Source organism: Pleuronectes platessa, chromosome 23 (assembly GCF_947347685.1).
Source record: "Pleuronectes platessa chromosome 23, fPlePla1.1, whole genome shotgun sequence".
NCBI lineage: Eukaryota > Metazoa > Chordata > Actinopteri > Pleuronectiformes > Pleuronectidae > Pleuronectes > Pleuronectes platessa.
Window position 1 is genome coordinate 7289735 of NC_070648.1, and position 20292 is coordinate 7310026.

Here is a 20292-nt window from a genome sequence, read left to right on the forward strand (position 1 = left end):
TCCCTCTTTTTGTCCAACTAAAACAACCAAGCATTTTTCCCCCCCTTAGCTGTTCTTGTTCAGCACTAAAACACACACAGATGCTGTGGAGTCACGCAGGCATGCTGAAGACAACATTGCCTCTACTCTGCTTTTTTCTCCCAAAGAAATTCTTCCTATCTTTGCAAACTATTTTTTTCCCATTTCTTCTATTTGCTTTCCTCTCCTGTACCTCTACAAAAAAGCCCAAACAACCACTTTTTTGATAAAGTTTCTACGGTGCTTTTTTTCTCTTTCACCTATTTTTCTCACTTTTCTTGGGTTTGGAGAATATTTTACTTTTTGACTTTTTTTTCTTCAGGGTTTGGGAAAGGCAAACTGTAGAGTCCGGCGCGGACCTGATTGGCTCATTTTTGCCGTGTGACAGAGGAGTTGGAGAGTTGTTGATGCTTAAAGCCATTTTTCCCCTGGGTCATGTGACACCACACTGCTGATCCCATTGGTGGATTTTTATGGGTGTCTTTTGTAGCTTTCACAAGCTAAAGCAGTGGTTGGTTCCATTCTTGTCGGCTCAGGCCGATATTTTGAATTTTGTCTTCTAATACAACTGCATTTTATTTTTCAGCTAAGGGTTGTCAGAAGGTTGTAAGTTGTGCCGACATACATTTCTTGCCAAGATTTGCATGTCAAACTTTTGTTCCCGAGGGTTATATGTTGCTCTTGCCTTGCATAATACTCAAATTAAAATTTTTCCACGTGTATGAGCAGCATTTTTTAATTTTTTGTATGAGCTGCATTTTTTTTTTAAAGTAACTTCACTCAAAGTCCAAAATTAATCTCCTAGGTGAATCTTACACTTGATCTGTGATTGAATATGCTCAAATTCAAACCTAAATTTCTTTCTTTCAATTGTCCTCCCTTGTTATGCTGCTTTCTTATACTGTAAACCTTTTTTTGTTTGATCCATGTTTCCCTGAAGCAGTTATCACTCATCCCCATATTGACCAGTCCAGTGACATGTTGTATATTGAAGGGCTTGCCCCTAATCTTCAAAAGTGGAATTATGGCTTTTTTTGACATTGGCGCTAGGATGAGTGTCTTTTTAGACCCTGTAGTCTTAAATCTGGCCTTTTTTTTGTTACATAAGATGCCATCAAAGTTATACGTTTTATTTTCCGTTCACTTGTTGTTACGTTAGGCCTGTTAAAAGGGAACAACATATGAATCACAGGGTCTTGCATGATAAACCATTTGAAACTATCCCTCGTCTCTAATCGGATAACACAGCCTCCATTTTACCTCAGCCAATGGATCCGGCTTTTACAATGACGTGGGATAAACGTTAAAATACAGAGTTTATAGTAGCGGATACGTGTAGTATCTCATTGGATATTGTTTGATTATGATTTCTCTGAATCGGCCCGACTACTGAAGCTTTCAGGACAAAGCCAAACTAGAAATGCCGGTGGCTGATGTTGGCCTCCTTGAGGCCCAACGTGGTCTTTTGGATTTTTGCTTGTGAACTCGATGCCAGCGACGCCATGTTTAACCAAACACATTCCTGCTGCACCGTTTGCTATTCCCCAACCAGGAGCCCTCCAGATAGAGCAGAGCGAAGAGTCGGACCAGGGGAAGTATGAATGCGTGGCGACCAACAACGACGGAACACGCTACTCTGCACCGGCGAATCTATACGTCAGAGGTAGGAAACGCGTGTTAACGAGGCCTGCATGTCTCTATCAATAATTTTATTAACTGTCTCTCTGAAGTTTATGAGAAACCTTTAAATCAGCCGGTAAAGTCAGCAGGGGCCGTAGCCTGTGAGGTCATTGTAAGTAAGCTTTGTTTGTTTTTTTACTTTGCACTCGACTTACCTGCACTGATTTGAACCCACAGAATCTGCTCTGTTATGTGTCTCTGGTCCCTCCTGTTGATTACCCCGAGTCCAGCACCAATGACTAGACTTGCTTGCGCCTTGTTTATCTACTAATTGCCTCTCGAACCCGACTGTCGGAGTAACGTGTGGACAGGCCTCCTCCATCAGCCCCAGCTCTTTCCCAAGCACTGAACAGATCCTCTCTGGCCCCTTTTCTCCTCGCACATTGATCAACATCGGAAGGGCACATTTAATCTCGCTACTTTTATTATTGACATTAAAATAAAATGAATAAATCAAGACTTAAAACTATAATAAATAAATTATATTCAAGGATTCAACCCACGGGTAAATTTAGCTTGTACAAACCGACAGGTTTTAATTCCTACGCTGTCGAAGCTGAATTTTGTTTAGTAAACTGAATATAGCTCAGGGAGCAGAACTAGCTTTCGATTCTCTAATCTTTTTTCACAGGTCTTTTATTCTGTTAACGCAAAATATCTGGTGCGTTGGTGCAACTGTTGTTTTTGATGCTCACTTTGACTCAAATACATCAATCCAGGCTTTTTTTCTTTTTTTAACTGCTCCAGTATTGTCTCTATAATTATACACAGCATATAGAAATTTGCTATATTGATTATATTATAAATTTTACTATGCTCTTCAGTCCTGTGGTTAGTTTTTATAGTCATTAATTCCAATTCAGTACTCAAATATTACCATATGTAATTTAAACAAATGTAAAAAGCATTCATTCTAATCATCACAATAAGCTAACCACACGGCTTGGGCAGAATATGTGCAAAGTAAATTTAACTGCTTATTATACTTTGTAGCCTGGGTGCCGTGGAAGCACACAGGGCTCCCAGCACGCTAGGTGAAACAAGGTCCTTCCAATTGTTTACGTAGCATCTGCAGACCTACAACATGGCCTTTTTACTCTCTGTGTTTCCCCTGTTTTTTCTCCTTCCCCTTATTTCATTTTGTTCTGCATCAATTTCCCTACGTCCCTCAGAGCTGCGAGAAGGTTGGTGTGTCTTTACTCTTTGAACACAACACACAGAAAACAAGTTCACAAAATGAATGTCAAACTCCTGCAGACGTTCAAATTCAACCACCGATGCATCGCTGTGGCCTCTATTTATCTTTTCGCCATTGTTGTCTCCACCGATTTCATTTCTGTCACATCCAATGACCATGTTCCTCTGATGTACTATATGCCCCCCGGTCCATGTCCGAATGCTTCACTGTCCAACAGGTGGTGCATGTTTGCATCTATGGGGCGGGGGGGAAGCCGGGACGATATTTGCATCTGTCTCAGAGTCTTATTTGCATGGTCACCTGTTAATGCTTGAGCCAGTTGCCCCCCCCTCCTCCCAGAACCCTTTAGCTTGTCAGTGTTCCTGCTCGTTTTCTCAAAAGATTTCTGACCAACAAAAACAGGTCATTTGGATAAAAATAACAAACATAAAATGGGACGTAGAAGATATTTCCTTTTTCAAGAAATAAAATAAAAGTAACGTGGAACAAAGCATCAGCCGGAACAATACACTTGATTGTCTATCGGCTCCTGCGACTAATAGCTGCATCTTATTTCTCCACGAAACCATTTGAGGATTACGACACTCAAATTAGCTCTCTCTCTCTCTAGTGGAAGTTTCTCACAGATAAAGTATGTTCAAGCAAAATCTGTCCTTTGTTGTAATTGGCACTATAGTCAAGCACCAAGCTGTAAAAACAACCTTGCCCTCAGAGATTATACACTTCCTCTAACGGGGATCTTTCCGTGCCAAGGAAGTCATGAAAGAATTATGTATTTAGTGCGTTATCCACGCGACTTGACAAATGTAATGGTATTCAAATGAGCGGGATAATATTATGTCTGTGGGGAGCGCGATCCAATTGGTTATTAATTAAATATTGAGTGAGAGAAACGTTGTATTTAATAATGCAAGCAGCTCCCCCAGATTCCCTCTCTGGAGAGCAGCAGTCTGCTCAACAGAATGGGCTTTGTGAGTTAGTGGTAGTCGAATACAGCAAATAACCGACTGGTGTAGAGTCACAGGGACGTTCACAAAGCAGGGACTATTATAGGGCTGTAAATACGAAGGACTCAGAATTTAAAAAGTTAGATGTTCCTCAAGTGTCAATAAAAGAAATTCAACCCGAGTCAAAAGTAATCTACTTCAGAAAGCATGGGCAGTGACACTGACTTTAATTTCAATGTAAGTCCTTGTTTGTGTTCAAATATCCACATTTATAAAACCTGAGAAGAATTAATATTTTCACTTTGATATTTTTTCCTTCCAGTCTTTTACCCTTTGTCCAAAGTTTTCTGTTCTCCTCACCTTTAGCTCGTGCTCTGCCACATTCACAGCACTGCAACATTCAGACTCCATTTACACTGTGCAGCACCACATCTTCCTTTTGACACTATTACTGTTTATTTTGAACCCGCAGCCCCCCCTCCCCCCCGGCTCCCATACATATCTCACAAAGTCACATACTGTTGCATGATGGACTGTTGCTCTCGTATTAAAAGGTCATCCATGTGCAAAATGGGTATTTTACTTTTAAGTTAACATTTTTGACTTTTACTCTTTCTTGTTGAGAACTTTTATTTTGAATGTGAATCCACTAGAGCTGTCACATGATATGCATTTTGTCTCCAGCGATAAAAGCAACACATTCGAACACAAAACAAGTAATTTAAGAAAAGTCTTTGTTAAACTAAGACTTTCTACAGAGAACAGATTTCTACAGCAATTGCTCCAGCAGCAGTTTTGAGTACGGAAAAGCTTTTATCAGTGATTTTTGCTGCAGACGATCACAGTACCCTCTCTTATTTCGTAAAAGACACACGGCGGTCCCTGGAAATTCTCTGTAAATGTTAATTTCACAACTCCTACTTGAAAAGACCTCTCTCAGCACTTTATCTTGAACTGCACTCAAAATCATCCAGTCCTGTTGTAATAATAATAATTTTGACACAGTCGATGCTCTGGATTTAGATTCATTCACAGCCATGGATCGATTTGTACGATTTCCAAATGTGGCACGTTAATGCTTCGAGAAGAATTGTTCCTCTTGAGATAAGCTGGAGACTTTTCATTCATAATTGAATTCACCAGCGTCAGCGGGTAAAACTTAACTGTTGTCCTGCGAGGCGCCTCACAGAGATCTATAGACGTCTTAAGCCACTTTTGAAGGTTTAACTTTACATCACAAAGCAATGCACAGTTGATATCTTGCAGAACTGCATATACAAGTAAATAAAAACAAATGATTGTCCTAAATGACTGTTATAAATCTAAATTCGAATGCATAACATGTGACAGCCCTACTCTCTACTTTTTCACTGAGTCGAATCAGCAAAGAAAAACATCCCCCCCCCCCCCCTTTATTGCGTGTACGGCTTCTCAATAGTGTTATCCGTGTCTGTGTGATGTGAGAATGTGATGCGGCACATTACTTCACATCGAGCTGGAAGTTCACGGTCTGAGAGTTGTGTCTCTGTACACAACTGTGGAAGTGCCGTCCGGCTCTCCAGCACTCTGTGGAGTCCAGCACTCATCTGTACCGATGGTGACACAGTATTTTGTGCATGGAGCTGGTGTTTACATGTTGATCCACTCGCCATTGACATCTCCGAGTCCTGGATCAAATGTGTTAAATTGTGTTTTCTTCACCTTCATCAAACGATTGTATTTTATCTAGAAACACAAAATGTCTATCCATCTATTCTGTTCATATTCTTATTATAAATGTTAAATGACCTATGTTTTTCCTACATAAACAGATCTGCAGTCGTTCCACTTCCTGTTTGTTTCTCACACTGTGTCTTTATTTGTTTTTCCAGTGCGCCGGGTGCCACCACGATTCTCCATTCCACCCACAGACAATGAGATCATGCCGGGCGGCAGCGTCAACATCACGTGCGTCGCAGTGGGCTCCCCCATGCCTTATGTGAAGTGGATGCTGGGCGCCGAGGACCTCACGCCCGAGGACGACATGCCGATCGGACGGAACGTCCTGGAGCTCACAGACGTGCGGCAGTCGGCCAACTACACGTGTGTGGCCATGTCGACCCTGGGGGTGATAGAGGCCGTGGCCCAGATAACAGTCAAGGGTAGGGGCCGCTTCTTATTCTGCTCATTTATATTTCAAACCTGACATTTTGTGCTTATATAATAGATACGCGAGCCGTGGGAAGGACTTTGCACTATGTACATTTTGCATGTAGTTAAAAATATATACTTGGGTTTGCAGCTGGTATGTGTCAGGGGTAAACTATACAAGCAGGGACTACTGGCAGCGCTTGAAAGAAAGTTATTTACTTCTCACTGCCGCGATAAGTCATCGGCAGAGGATTCCTTGATGCCTCAGACAAGCCCCGGCACCAGCCTCAGTGCATTAGATGCCAGATTAAGGAATATAGTGAAGTGCTTATCGCACAGCTGGAAAGCTGCGGAGCCAGCAAGCGCCCGATTTCTGTTTCGCGGGAGATGGGGGAGAAGGGGGCATAACGCGGGGGGGGGGGGGGGGGGGGGGGGGGTGGGAGGTGGGAGGTTGTGTGAAACATAGAGCATTGTTTGGTGTCTTCTGTAGGCATGCTACTTATCGGAGTGTAATCATATCTACACTGCAGCATACCACAAAGATATCCCACACACTGCCGTCACCGTGTTCATGTGCACACACACCCCCACACACACTCAGTTTTGTTTATCCGAGACATAACACAGAGATATTAGTCACAATATAACAGTCTGGCAGCAAGCTCCCCCAGAAGCCTACCTCAGACGGCATATAAAGACTATTTATTGCCCTGATATCTTTTGCCATGTGCCACGGCGCGGGGGATTAAAGCAATAAATTCACCTGTTAAATTATTAAAGTGATAAACAAGTGGAAAATCTGAGATTAAAGACAACAGCATTACCAGCTGCTGAACATGGGGAGCAGGGGGATTCAAGTTTTTAATCTCACATATTAATCAATTTTTTTTAACTATATTTCTCTCTTTGAAAAAAAAAAAATGTATTACTAAGAATACAAACCCCTAATACAATACACATAATATACGAGTCTCTTATGACTCCAGATATACGGTATATCATCAGGATCGAGTGCAGTGGGCTGGTAAATGAATGCAATCAATATTATTCAACCATCAACAAATTAAAAGAAAGGTCTCTGTGGACTGTGACATAAATTACTCTACAGAGGCAAAAACTTTCCAATGTTTGCAGGAATAATTTGCATTTTTATTAATATTTATGTAATAATTATCATCGCAGCGTTGCCCAAGGCTCCCGGCATCCCTGTGGTGACAGAGCGCACCGCCACCAGCATCACGCTGACTTGGGACTCCGGCAATCCGGAGCCGGTGTCCTACTACATCATCCAGTACAAGTCCAAGTACTCGGAGGACTCGTACAAGGAGATCGACGGCGTGGCCACCACCCGGTACAGCGTGGGGGGCCTCAGCCCGTACTCGGACTACGAGTTCCGCGTGGTGGGCGTGAACAACATCGGGCGGGGGCCGCCCAGCGAGAGCATCGAGGCCAAAACAGCTGAGCAGGCGCCCAGCACGGCGCCGAGGCAGGTCAGGGGCCACATGCTGAGCACCACCACAGCTGTCATTCACTGGGACGAGCCGGAGGAGGCCAACGGGCAGATCATGGGCTACAGAGTCTACTACACCATGGACCCCGGCCAGCATGTCAACCTCTGGGAGAAGCAGATTGTCCGGGGGTCGAACTTTGTCACCATCCAGGGCCTCATCCCCAACAAGACCTACAACATCAAGGTGCTGGCTTACACCTCAGTGGGCGACGGGCCCCTTTCTACAGACCTTCAAATCATCGCCAAGACAGGAGGTGAGTGTATTTGGTGGTATTGTAGAAGACAAGATGTAACTCAAAGTTTCAAAAATGTTCTCACCCCACAATCAAACTTGGAGTGTCAAAGACATTTTTTAGACTCTCATTAGTGGTTTACAATTGCTAACCAGAGCTACCACACATACTTCAACCGGCTTTCTCAAGAGGGAGAATGTTTCCTTTTATGAGAATAGTTAACTGAGGACGAGAGACTCAAAGGTCCTCTTGTTTACTACTTGTGAAAAAGTCAGATATGCTTTTCAGCGTGAAGTAACTCTGTGCCGTGTGCCAGCGCGGCGCTAATGAGGCTGAACCGACTCCATCTTCTGAAATGAAAACCTGGCTCTCGTGGCAATAAACCCCATCGCCACAAAGTGTGTGAATTTATCTCTCCGCTCTTATTCCAGTTCCCTCCCAACCGACCGACTTCAAGGGAGAAGCCAAGTCGGAGACGAGCATTCTGCTGTCGTGGGTCGCCCCGGCACAGACCGGACAGGAAAACCAGATCACGGGATATGAACTCATGTACAGGAAGAGGGACGACAAGGAGGAGGTGAGTTCTACGGCTTTAACAACACTTTCGTCTTTCAAGAGTCTGAATGACACAGGATCGAGAATCATCTTCTTCTTGCGCAATAAGTAGCTCTATACTCAACAATTTCTGAATTTGTAATATAAGTAGGCTCATTTATTGGCAATAACATATGAACTGTACATTGAATGTGTTTAGTTTTTTTTATTAAACCCTCAAAAAAATGTAAAATTAAAAAATGTGTAATATAAAGGGTTAAAAGTAACTGTTTAATGCATTTTAACGTGTAACTTTTCAAAATAAAAGCCTTAATAAGTATGTCGATGAGGATTTACATCTCATCTCAGACAAATTTAATAATATCCTTTACAAGGTCAATTTCTTTTATATATCTGAAAGAGCAGCATTCATTCAATTTTTGTAACTCCCTGCTTTTCTGGAAAACTAACATCACATTTTTTCTCCCCCCTACAGAAACGTATCAGTTATGAGCCGACAACCACATACCTGCTGAAGGACTTGAAGCCCTTCACTACTTATACTTTCCGCTTGGCTGCCCGTAGTAAACACGGGGTCGGAGCTTACACCAGCGAGATCTCGGCAGAAACCCCACAGACACGTAGGTCTCTTTCCTCATCTCGCCCCACGTCCCGCTGTTTGGGACGGAACCCGTTTTCAAATGCATTCCACTCAATTTTATATGTGCTGCAAAAACCACCACTGAAAAAGTCTTGAACTCGAAAAAAGGGGACAATGCATTTGAAAATAGCCAAAAGGTGTAAAGATTTTGAAACAGTAAATAAGTGTCATGGAGTCCAGCTGGCCGTGCAGCGTTCACCTTGAAGAGGCTGCATGGACAGTGGACCCAGGCTTTCCTGTGAAGTCCGGAGACAAGGTTATATAAAGAGCCCCCCCCCCCCCCCTTTCGCTCCCCTTTGTTGTGCAAAAACATGCACGGCTCAAATGAATGGTAAAGCCTTGAATTATTTATATGAATGCCGTCATCTGCATTACCCACACAGGCGGCCTTTTAGGAAGCCTTGTCTCTTGACTTTGCATTTCTGCACCGAAAAATAAGAGACTGAGCTTTCTATGTAGAGATGCTGCCAGAAACCACCTCTCCAGAGGTCAAGGGGATTTCTCTACCGATGGACACTGATGTTCACACTTCATTCAAATTCGATTAGATAACGCTGTGGAGTAATTCTATCATAGAAAGCTCAACCGAAGTATTGACTGTAGTTAGGGAGACCTCAGATTTATGAAACAGATTGGAATTAAAATCTGCTCCGTACAAAATTGAACTTGATTGACTGCAGTTTGCGGAGTGTCAGATAAACACCTTCAAAATAAAGTCTGCTACAGTTGACTTTCGCAAATCTAAACATAAATCTCAGGTCTCCGGAAAGACAAGGGCAGAGATCAGGTGGGTATTAATTAAAAGCGGTGAAGTTCTGCCCAGATGTTTGTTCGCAGGTAAATGATGGACTTAATTAAAAAAAAAAAAAGTGCATGCCAATGTTATCAGACCCTAATGAACCAGTCGTGTCTCCTTGGGAAGTTCTCTGTTGTACAATCAGGCTTTTACCACAAACCAACAGGCTTCGGAAAGGTTGGTGACATTTCAAACCTGTTAAAGCATCAAACCTTTATGTTTTTGGATTGATGGTAAACTGCTTGCCAAATTTGTCTCAGTTATTACTACATTTATTTTTTGGAATGGTTTAGCTTTAAAAAAAAAAAGTACCTAGAAAAATCTGTAGGTTTTCATTGAGAAAGAACCAAACTGAGAAGTAATATATTAGGGTTTTTTATTTTTGTTTCCTTCTGCTTTTATATATTGTTTAGTCATCACAAAGGTAGGTTATGAATGGTGAAGCTGTCCATTTTCCAAACCGACACCCTCCATTCATCATCGGTGTTTACACTTTTGTGTTGACCTTTTTGTCTTTGTGATGTGTCATTGATTTAAAGTATTTTTCATTTCTCCATGAGTCCCTTGTGTTCATTTTTCCTCATTTGGTGTCATTTTATTTCCCTTTTCTTTTATTCCTTTGTTTGGTCGATTCTACCATCATCACCCTGATCGAAAACCCAAACCCTGAAACTCCTTTGACCCAAATATCCAACACTATGAACGTCCTGAACCGACATAACAAACAACAACAACAACAAACAAAAAAAACTGCTGCAAAACCCCCAACCCGCCATCCAGAACCCTCGGGCCCACCTCAGGACGTCACGTGCCACAGCCCCAGCTCCACCAGCGTGCTGGTAAGTTGGCGGCCCCCCCCTGTGGAATTACAAAACGGGATCATAACTGAATACAGCGTCCACTACACCGAGACGGAAGGCGAGGACATGCCTTTGCTTAGGATCCCCAGCATCCCGGCGGAAAGCTCCCAGTACCTTTTGGAAAACTTGGAAAAATGGACAGAGTACCGCGTGACGGTGGTAGCGCACACGGACGTGGGAGCCGGGCCGGAGAGTCTGCCACAGCTGGTCCGCACGGAGGAGGATGGTATGTGTTCGCTCAAAACAAAGCCCCCCCCACAACTGCAAACCCCTCTTAACCCACTCTGCCAAATACTAACAACCTTCGCCTGTATCTACAACTCCCTCTTTTCTACCCTTCTCTACCTGCTTCTGACTTTCGCCACTTGATACTTGTTGCCCCCCCGTTTTTGGACTCTGCGCTTTTTTGACCAAAGCACTTTTAAAAAAAATACTCTTTGGCCTTTTTCCGCCCCAAAGCTGCTCAATTTCAACACATGGTATGGCATTTTCAACCGCTGGCCTCCAACTTCCAGTCCCTACTGTCATTTTTTCAAACTTTGAAGTATTCTCTGCAGTGTTTTTGAAAGGCAGCAGTTTTTCTTTTTCTGGACAGTGGGATTGACAAAAGGTGGAAGATTTTTTCTTTTTTAAAGGCCATTTTTTTAAATCTATTTTTCCTTTTTCTCCCCTCATGTGATGTAATCATTTTTTATTTATTTTTTCCTTGCTCCATAGCCAAAATTTCTTGCAGCGCTTCAAGCATTTCAGTCACTTGAAGCTCCCCCAACTTTGGCTCCATTTTTCTATTTTGGCAAAACACATTTTTATTCCATGTTTTGAAAAATCCACTCTACCCATTTTTACTGTGTAAAGATTAGGTCAGTTGTCAGACCTGTTTTTGCTGTTGGTTTTTCCCCCCTTACCATTGTTGAAATATTGATGTCATGCAGTGCTTGTTGCAGTTCGCTGCACTTTTGTGATTTTTTTCCACGGCAGCATTTTGCGCCACGACTTTGGCCAAGATTTTGAGAAAAAAAGGGGGAGAGATGAAGGGGGTTTCTCTATAATTTTGACCTTTCTTCTTCTATCCCATGGTGTTCCTCCAGTTCCTAGCGGGCCACCTCGTAAAGTTGAGGTGGAGGCTGTCAACTCCTCGTCAATTAAAGTGATCTGGCGCTCGCCGATGCCCACCAAGCAGCACGGTCAGATCCGAGGGTACCAGGTGCACTATGTCAGGATGGTTAATGGGGAGCCCACAGGACAGCCAGTCATCAAGGACATCCTGATTGATGATGCCCAGGTAGAACAGCCTCCTCAGCCAGCCTGTGCTTTTCTCTCAGACACAATCTCTCCTTCTCTCTCTCTCGCTCTCTCTCAACCTTTACATGCACCACAACACACACTGTCATTTGAAATGGGAAATAAGCTAATCTCCACAATGTCATATCTATAAATGAACTGCATAAAATAGCGACTATTCAACTGTTTTGTTACTAAAAAACACTTGAAGCAGAAATCTAATGCATATGTATCTACATATAGTTATTGCTGCTTTTCTATTATTGTGTATGAGCCAACACATGTATTTGGTGGTGGCAGTGATTAGTGTCTACCTGCCCTTATTGCTTTGTCTCTTTTCTCTCCACACTATGATATCATTATCAGTGGGAATATGATGATTCAACTGAACATGTGAGTAGCTAAACCTGAAAGAATCCGTGTTGTCCTCTGCATGAATGGCATGTGTCTCTTATTCACAACAGGAGTGTGTGGCCTGATTTGTTTCATTTTAACAATAGCTTGGCCAAATTCTGGCTTTAAAGAGTTGAATTATATTAGTGCCTCATGATTAAGTTAATGTTGCACGGAGAAGTCAAGTTATCTATCCCTCACAAATCAGTGTGTGCTGAGAGAACATGTCTGCTGTGTCCTTTGTGATGAATCCGCTGACACCACAGTCCACTGCTACCTCTCCTGCTTGCAAACATGTGTCAATCAGCGAGTGTGTGTCCTGCAACTGAAGTCCCTTCTCTTCACAGGAAATGATCATCGCCGAGCTGCAGGCCGAGACCACCTACTCGGTCACCGTGGCAGCCTACACCACAAAGGGCGACGGTGCACGCAGCAAGCCCAAGCTGATCACGACCACTGGCGCAGGTAACGGGTCCCATCGCTGCTGAGGAATCTCCTGCGCTTCTCTGTTTATATACTCTATGTTTATCAAACGGTTCATAAAGCAGTGAAGCTTCATCTAATGAGGGGGGGAAAAAGAGCACCAGGCAAATTTTCCTGTCACAGAGTGTGAAAAGTGTGAAACAGCTAATTGCCGTCTCAATTAGTGCAATAACTCCGACCCACTGGTGTGACACAGCGATGCTGCTGGCACATTTACAGTAATGGAAAATGTAGCGAGAGAGAGAGAAATAAAGAGCTCAGCTATTGCATTCAGCAGTAATTCATCGTAAACAGAGTGTCCCTAACAAGCTTTCCCTTTCTCTATTAGTTCCTGAAAAACCCCGGCTAATGGTCAGCACCACCAACATGGGCACGGCTCTCCTCCAGTGGCATCCCCCGGCGTTAACCCACGGGCCCCTCCAAGGCTACCGCCTCCGTTTCGGCCGCAAGGACGTTGACCCGCTGACCGTCATCGAGTTCCCCGAGCGAGAGAACCACTACACTACCAAAGAGATCCACAAGGGGGCCTCGTACACTTTCCGCCTTTCCGCGCGCAACAAGGTGGGCTTTGGCGAAGAGACAGTCAAAGAGGTCACCACGAACGAGGATGTCCCAAGCGGCTACCCTCAGGGCATCACGGCCGAAGGTGCCACCACCTCCACGATTCAGGTTAGCTGGCATCCGGTTTTGCTGGCGGAGCAAAACGGCCAAATCGTGAAATACGCTCTGCAGTACAAGGACATCAACAGCCCGCGCAGTCCCTCAGAGCTGTTCATCACCGCCCCGGAATCTACAGTCATCCTGGACGGCCTTAAGGCAGATACCACTTATGATATTAAAATGTGTGCCTTCACCAGCAAGGGCGCTGGTCCCTATAGCCCAAGTGTCCAATTCAGGACACAGCCTTTGGATCAAGGTAGGACGCAGCCCATGAACACTCTAAGTCCTTTTCCTCTTTAAAGTCAACCTTTCCCTGCGCAGCCGCCTTTTCCAACCACAGCAGCTTCCCACACAAAAGGCTCAAATGGCAGAAGTTGAGAGAGTTTGGAATCAATCAGGGAACTTCATGTTAACAAATTTCATACCCTTAGAATCCACTATCTAAATCATGTTTCTTTCTTTTTAAACTCACATCCAGTAAGTATGTATGTCTCTTCGTGTCTCGTCAGTCCAGCACAGCTCAGTCATTAACATAAGAGTTGGAGTTTGTAAGAAGGTAAGAGGAGAGGTGTTGAGTTTAGTGTAGCAATGATTTTCAGCCTGGTTTTCAGAGAGACTTTCCCAGGTAAGCACTGGTGTGGGACCATTGGTGGAATCTGATAAAAAAAAGAAAAAGAAAGAAGGATTGTTTTGTGTCTAAATCACATGCCCCCCCTTTCCTTTAGCAGTGTTTGCAAAAAACTTCCACGTGAAAGCTGCCATGAAGACGTCGGTGTGGCTCACCTGGGAAATCCCAGACACCTACAACCCGGCTCAGCCTTTCACTGTGAGCACCTAACATGCTTTTTCACACATGATTCAGCTAACATCCTCGACCGAGACTTCAATCTCACCGTGAAACATCAACTCGTTCCCAGATTCTCTACGACAACGGCCAGAGCGTGGAGGTGGACGGCAAGCTGTCGCAGAAGCTGATCACGGGCCTGCAACCCGAGACGCAGTACTCCTTCCTCCTGACCAACCGCGGCAACAGCGCCGGGGGCCTGCAGCACCGCGTGTCCACCATGACGGCCCCGGACCTCCTGCGCACCAAGCCGTACCTGATCGGCAAGACCAACTCGGACGGCATGGTGACTGTGGAGCTGCCGTCGGTGCAGACGTCCGAGAGAGTGAGGTGAGTGCGGACGATCGGAGTAAAGTGGTTTTAACATGGATTGCAAGTATATACCATTAGTAATCTTGCATATTATGAATTGACATGTAAAGAAATCCCTGCAGTGCAATGCAACCTCCTTTATTTCTTTACCATTTGCCACATTACCGACTATTATTTCTTGCCGATGCATCGGGGGATGGAAATAAACAAGTTAGCTCGATAGCTGACCTTGTCATTTATATTCATCCCTTGGATTCGGTGTAATATCCACTTCACCTCAGTCATTACACTTTGAAGCAGAGCAACTAATTTAAAGCACATTCCTCTAAGCCCTGTAAAGTCTCTTATAGCCTTTCGACAGAGCCCAGGGTTGCCAAAAGGCCAAGGAGTGTTTCCGATTCTAGACTGACGCTTCAAACCCATCTTGGTGGTTTTTTTCTGATCTTGCTGGATGCATTTGGCCCAGTGTCTCCCATGCCAGGGCTTAAGCTAATTACTTTCCCATTAGCCTGCCACACTGCCTTCCCGGCCAACGGCTGCCAGTGCAGTGCCCGACCAGGAAGCCCCGACTCTGGCAGAGGCCGTTATCTCTCTTGCCACCCAGATGAAGGGATGAAAATCCCTCTAATTCTCTATCTCGTCCGCATACACAGAGAGTCTCCTAATTAACCCACAGGGGGCCTCAGTGAGGTGTAGCCGTGTTGCCTAGCTTCTCTGCATATGTTAAAACAGAATAAAAAATAGTCCTAATCGGGGGATAAAGAGCCACAAGACATGGTAATAGCACGATTATGTTTATGCTTCTGGTAAACAAAGACTTTTCTCTCTTTTATATAGTGTTTGTCTCCTGGAAAGTGGCAGAGACATTCCATCTTGCCCCTGAATGTTAATATCCTGTCACTTTTTTTCTCAGGGGATATTTCATCGTGGTGGTGCCTCTGAAAAAACAGCGGACGGGGAAGTTCTTCAAGCCATGGGACAATCCTGATGAGATGAATCTGGAGGAGGTAGGTTTAACGAATGAGATGGATATGATGGGTCAGGGTTATTAGCCAGGAAAAAGTCAAAGTAGAATTCCAGACATTACATTCAACTAATCCGGTTGTTGAAACCCAGCTTCTTAACAGCGTACCCAGTGTTCCCATATCACCCGTCTCTTCTCGACAAACCTGAAAAGAAATCGGGTTGAGGCAGTTGAGAGGGAACGGGAGATGAGTCTCGCTGATTGACACAAATAGCTGCAGAGAACACTGTTCATATGGAAATGAGAACATGAAGTAGCCATCGAGTGCACCGCAAACTCAACCCCCCCATGCCCACCTCCTCCTCCTCCTCCTCCTCTTCGTGTCTGTGGTAATTACCTGAAGAGCTGCATCAGGCCTTCACGTCTCTTCTCATTCCAAGCAGAGCCGAGCTACAAAACACTTGACAACTTTTCTATTAAACCAGTTTGAGACCCATTTTTCCGAAGCGCCTGTGCATCAAGTTTAAAACGGTAGAGCAGTGATCTCTCGAAACCTCTAGAAAAGCTTTTCCAATTCAGTTTACTCTTCGGGCTAGATTTTTAAATAAAAAATATTTAACATATTTAGCTGTATTGGACAAACATCACACTATGACATGTCCAGGAGGCTGAAGCAAAACACACCCTGTCTCATCTGCCATTGAGTTTACAGCCGGCGCCTCTAGGCCCCGTTGTCTGTAGCCTTGACCGATTGCCCAAAAGTCGCCCCTCGCCGTCAGAATTTATTTGTTTGTCAATATTGGCACTCACCTTTTCACAACTTTTCCCAAGGGCAGCTAGATTTAGCGGCGCTGACAGGAGAGATGATTGAAGACATTATCGGGGCCGCACCAACAGCCCAGCAGCCCAAACAGAGCACACATGAGAACGCACACACTTCGATGTGAATGACAGGCGCGCACAGCGGGCACATGCACATGCCCGGGCACTCTCACAGACACACACACATACACACACACACTTATCCGTGCAGAGACGGGAAATCTGATTCCCGAACAACTGGCAGGCTTAATGAGAATAATTATGATCCACACTCTGTACTTTAAAGTAAGAGGATACACCAACTATGTTATCTTTAGCCTGATACTAACATTATTATTATTTTTGTTATTATTATTGTTTGTTTTAGGTGTTTCCTGCCCTTAACTTAATTTTTTAAATAAGATTTGTTTAAAGTGGAAAAATAAAGTTTGAAGCAGATCTACACCGCCCCCCAAAAAAAATGAACTGCAGATTCTATTTGTCGAGAAGTTTCAGCAAAATATATTTACGATGGTATCGAGACGGAGAGACTAAATGAGCTGCGTAGGTTTGAAATGAACTGAGTCTTTTGCACTGTTTGAAGCTGCTGGATAATCCTCAACTGTTTTATATGCTGGAAAGCCACGCGCTCTTTTAATCTCCCAATCTTTTGTAGTCCAAAAACAGATGAAATAAGTCATTGATCTTTTCTGTAATGTTTCGCTTTTTGCATCAGCATTTTCAGTTTAGCAGTCAGGGATGAAGAAAAAAGACGATAGAGATAGACAGATTTGGTTTGTGCCGATGTGTTTTATCAGCCCGTCTGCTCTTCCTCTCTCCCTCTCCGCCGCTGTAGCTGCTGAAGGAGATAAACCGAACGAGCAGAGGCCTCCGGTTCCAGCGGCAGGCTGAACCCAAAGCCTATATCGCCGCCTACTTCAAAGACCTGCCCAAAGACTTCACCCTGGGAGATGCCAAGATCTACGGGGACTTTGAGAACAAGCAACTCCAGAACGGTCAGGAGTACATCTTCTTCGTGCTCGCTGTCCTGGAGATGTCGGAAAACGTAAGTCTGCTCTCTCTCTGTCTCTTACCCAATGTGACTTATACCTCCATAGTGCTATGTTCTTTGTCTGCGGATGCTAATGAGCATGAAGGGTTAAATTCACCACACCTCCATGGAGGCTCGGAGTTTGCTTCTGGTCAGATGTGTTACTCGCAGCCCTTGTTAGACTTTGACTCAGAAACTTAAAGCAGCCGCTGACCCTCCCTGCTTCGGGGGAGAGAAACCCCTGAAGACCTGGGCCGAGTGCGAGAAGACCGTGATAACGGAGCTCCTCTTTAATTGAGTCCTACGTGCAGCGCGCCTTATCTCCACCCGCTGCAGCTAGTGTGTGTGTGTGCATGTATCTGTCTGGACCGAAGACCTGAGAGCTGCATGATTAGGCGGCTGCAGGTGAGATGATGGATTTGATGAGCTGCCGGGGTCTACAGCGCTGCCTCGCTCACTCTCCGCCGGCCCCCGAGTTCATGCAGAGCCAAAACAATAATGATGGACGGAGGGAAATCTCTAATTTGCCCACTGAAGCATTTATTTCCCTCCCACAAGACCTTTTTTTATCTGCCCTTAGAATGTGAATAGGTCCAATCATGGCTCCTGCATGGGCGAGATACTGTAGATAATTGTGATTGCAGCTCAGCAGAAATTACACACAGAAAAAACGTGGAATTGGTTTTTAATTTGTAATGACGGTCATGCTGTCTTTGTCAGAGTCTTGTTTTGCTCTTGTTATGCTCAGTAGTCTTTAGTAATGCTTTGAATATCACAAATTGGAAGCAACCTACTTACATTCACCTCTGGATGTTAAGATTGAGATAATGTTTTATACGTCTATAAAAGGTACCATGTAGAAATGGCTTTAAAGGGGTGGCATAATACCTAATATGTTAGAGTAGCATCATTTAAATGAAATGAAACTACCTGATGCACATTTCAAAAGACCTTCCTTCCCCTGCCTCAGATCATGTATGCCACCAGCCCGTACTCTGACCCGGTGGTTTCGGCCGACACGGACCCCCAGCCGATCATCGATGAGGAGGAGGGCCTCATCTGGGTGGTGGGCCCTGTGCTGGCGGTCGTCTTCATCATATGCATCGTCATCGCCATCCTCCTCTACAAGAGGTAAGGCCGTGACAGTAAAGTCCCCGTTAAAGTTTTTTTCCCCACAACTTTGTCTTAGGCTACATTCATACTACAACTTTTGGTTTTAGAGCTGGGAGACAATGAAGTAGAGACGCACAACCTCTTGCTGATTGGGTCTACGAGCTATTATTAAGTCAATTGTATGTACACCGGTTTCCAGGCGTGTACGTTGGCGTGTACAGGGTGCAACCCGAGACGGAGCCAACAGGCTTGTGTGGGCAGGGATCATTTTAGTATGAATGCAGCCTAAGAAATGAGCAGGAATCGAACCATGATGAGCCATGACACATTCATGCCAAGGGGAAGGGTTCTCATACATTATTGCTGTACATGCATTTTGAATTAACGCCATGAATAGCCACATAACCTTCAATATTTCCGTTGATTTGTAATTTTAGTTCCTGAAACCAACGCGAGTTTTCAAACGTCAAAGTGCACGTTTCAATGTACGATTTCAACTTAAAGCCTGAGGCGCATCGATCCCCCGACTGTACGTGACCCTCGCTCGCAGTAGCGCAAACACTAAATCTCCGATGAGCAGATCCAGGCACACATCAACCCAAACTGTCAAGCCATCAAATGCAGACGCCCACAGTCCTGCACGCGGACACGTGCGCTGACTGAAAGTTAATCAGACACATCCATCCGGCCCACTTGCACTAACACACACACACACACACACACACACACAAAACACATGTTAAACCAGAGAAAACACTTGTGCACTTTCACACTGAATCAAAGCAGCCTTTTTTTTCTGTGTGTGTGAAACCCCCTTGTGGCAGCCAGACCTCGAGCTGTCACTGCTCATCACTCAAGCGTAGGAGGGGGACAGCGTTCACTATCTGCTGCATGTCGGTGCATGTGTGTGCAGCTCTGGAGCGGGGCCCCCCGGGGGCCTGGGCCGGCATCCCGGCCACCCCAACCTCTCGCCCATTTTTTTAAGACCGCCCGTCCCACAAGGGGGCTCGGCTCCAGATCCCGACGCTGACCTTATGCTGCCCTCCTGCTTTGCCAGGAAACACACATGCAACTGGTCTACAAACAGATTTAGTTCCCATCCTTTGCTATGTGGTCTTTTCTTAATTTTTTGAACATGTTCTGCAATTAAATAACTGGTCCTAAGCAGAAATTCTCAGTAGTTCTTAAGAAGTAATTTTAGAGGGGTGAGATTAGGTAAATTTAGAGTCAGCTGAAAAGAAATAGATCCATTTATTACATCAGGAGAATGTGGGAGGTTTATGCAAAGTGCTTTCTTCTCCTTTCTCTCACCTCACTGTCCTTGGGGTCCATTCATATCAAGTTTTGGTTTGAATAGTGAAAAAAAAGGTGGATGAAAACTGAGCATAGATTGTTGGTGAAGGTTTCAGTGTTTCCATTTGTGTCCGGTAGATTTACACATCGATTACCGGGCCCGTGCCACCTCCACGTTAGGGAACATTGAGTGCATAAGTAGGAGACGTTTCTCTTGGCAAGATCAATTTTTATGTGGCAGAAAGCTCATGTGCTAAACAAAGGGCAACTAGCATGTGAATTTGAGCTCTCGGCTAAGACAGGGGGGATAAAAAAGGGGCAAATTCACGAGTCAGAAATATAAATCAAGATAATTCACAGTCACCAGACTAAAAAATAAAGGTAAGTTAATGCTAACATACATTTAAATTCCTTATATATCTACATATTCATTTAAAGTAATGCTTTCATACTCAGGTTGCCACATGCATAAATCCTTAATATGCGTAATTCTTGATTTTAATAAAAGGCAGAACGCAGGAGGCTTATTT

At 44.4% G+C, this 20292-nt stretch overlaps 1 protein-coding gene across 1 annotated transcript in view; it reads left to right on the forward strand.

Annotated features, from left to right (window-relative positions):
* Positions 1-20292, forward strand: part of LOC128429891 (receptor-type tyrosine-protein phosphatase delta) — a 335913-nt gene that overhangs the window by 293515 nt on the left and 22106 nt on the right. Inside the window, exons 16-31 of the mRNA XM_053415754.1 lie at positions 1571-1681; positions 2871-2882; positions 5715-5984; positions 7156-7737; positions 8148-8293; positions 8747-8891; positions 10488-10793; positions 11656-11849; positions 12215-12241; positions 12589-12706; positions 13053-13640; positions 14110-14210; positions 14302-14558; positions 15454-15547; positions 17162-17371; positions 18327-18487. Of these exons, the coding sequence (XP_053271729.1) occupies positions 1571-1681; positions 2871-2882; positions 5715-5984; positions 7156-7737; positions 8148-8293; positions 8747-8891; positions 10488-10793; positions 11656-11849; positions 12215-12241; positions 12589-12706; positions 13053-13640; positions 14110-14210; positions 14302-14558; positions 15454-15547; positions 17162-17371; positions 18327-18487 (3322 nt within the window). The remainder of the gene's footprint in view (positions 1-1570; positions 1682-2870; positions 2883-5714; positions 5985-7155; positions 7738-8147; positions 8294-8746; positions 8892-10487; positions 10794-11655; positions 11850-12214; positions 12242-12588; positions 12707-13052; positions 13641-14109; positions 14211-14301; positions 14559-15453; positions 15548-17161; positions 17372-18326; positions 18488-20292) is intronic.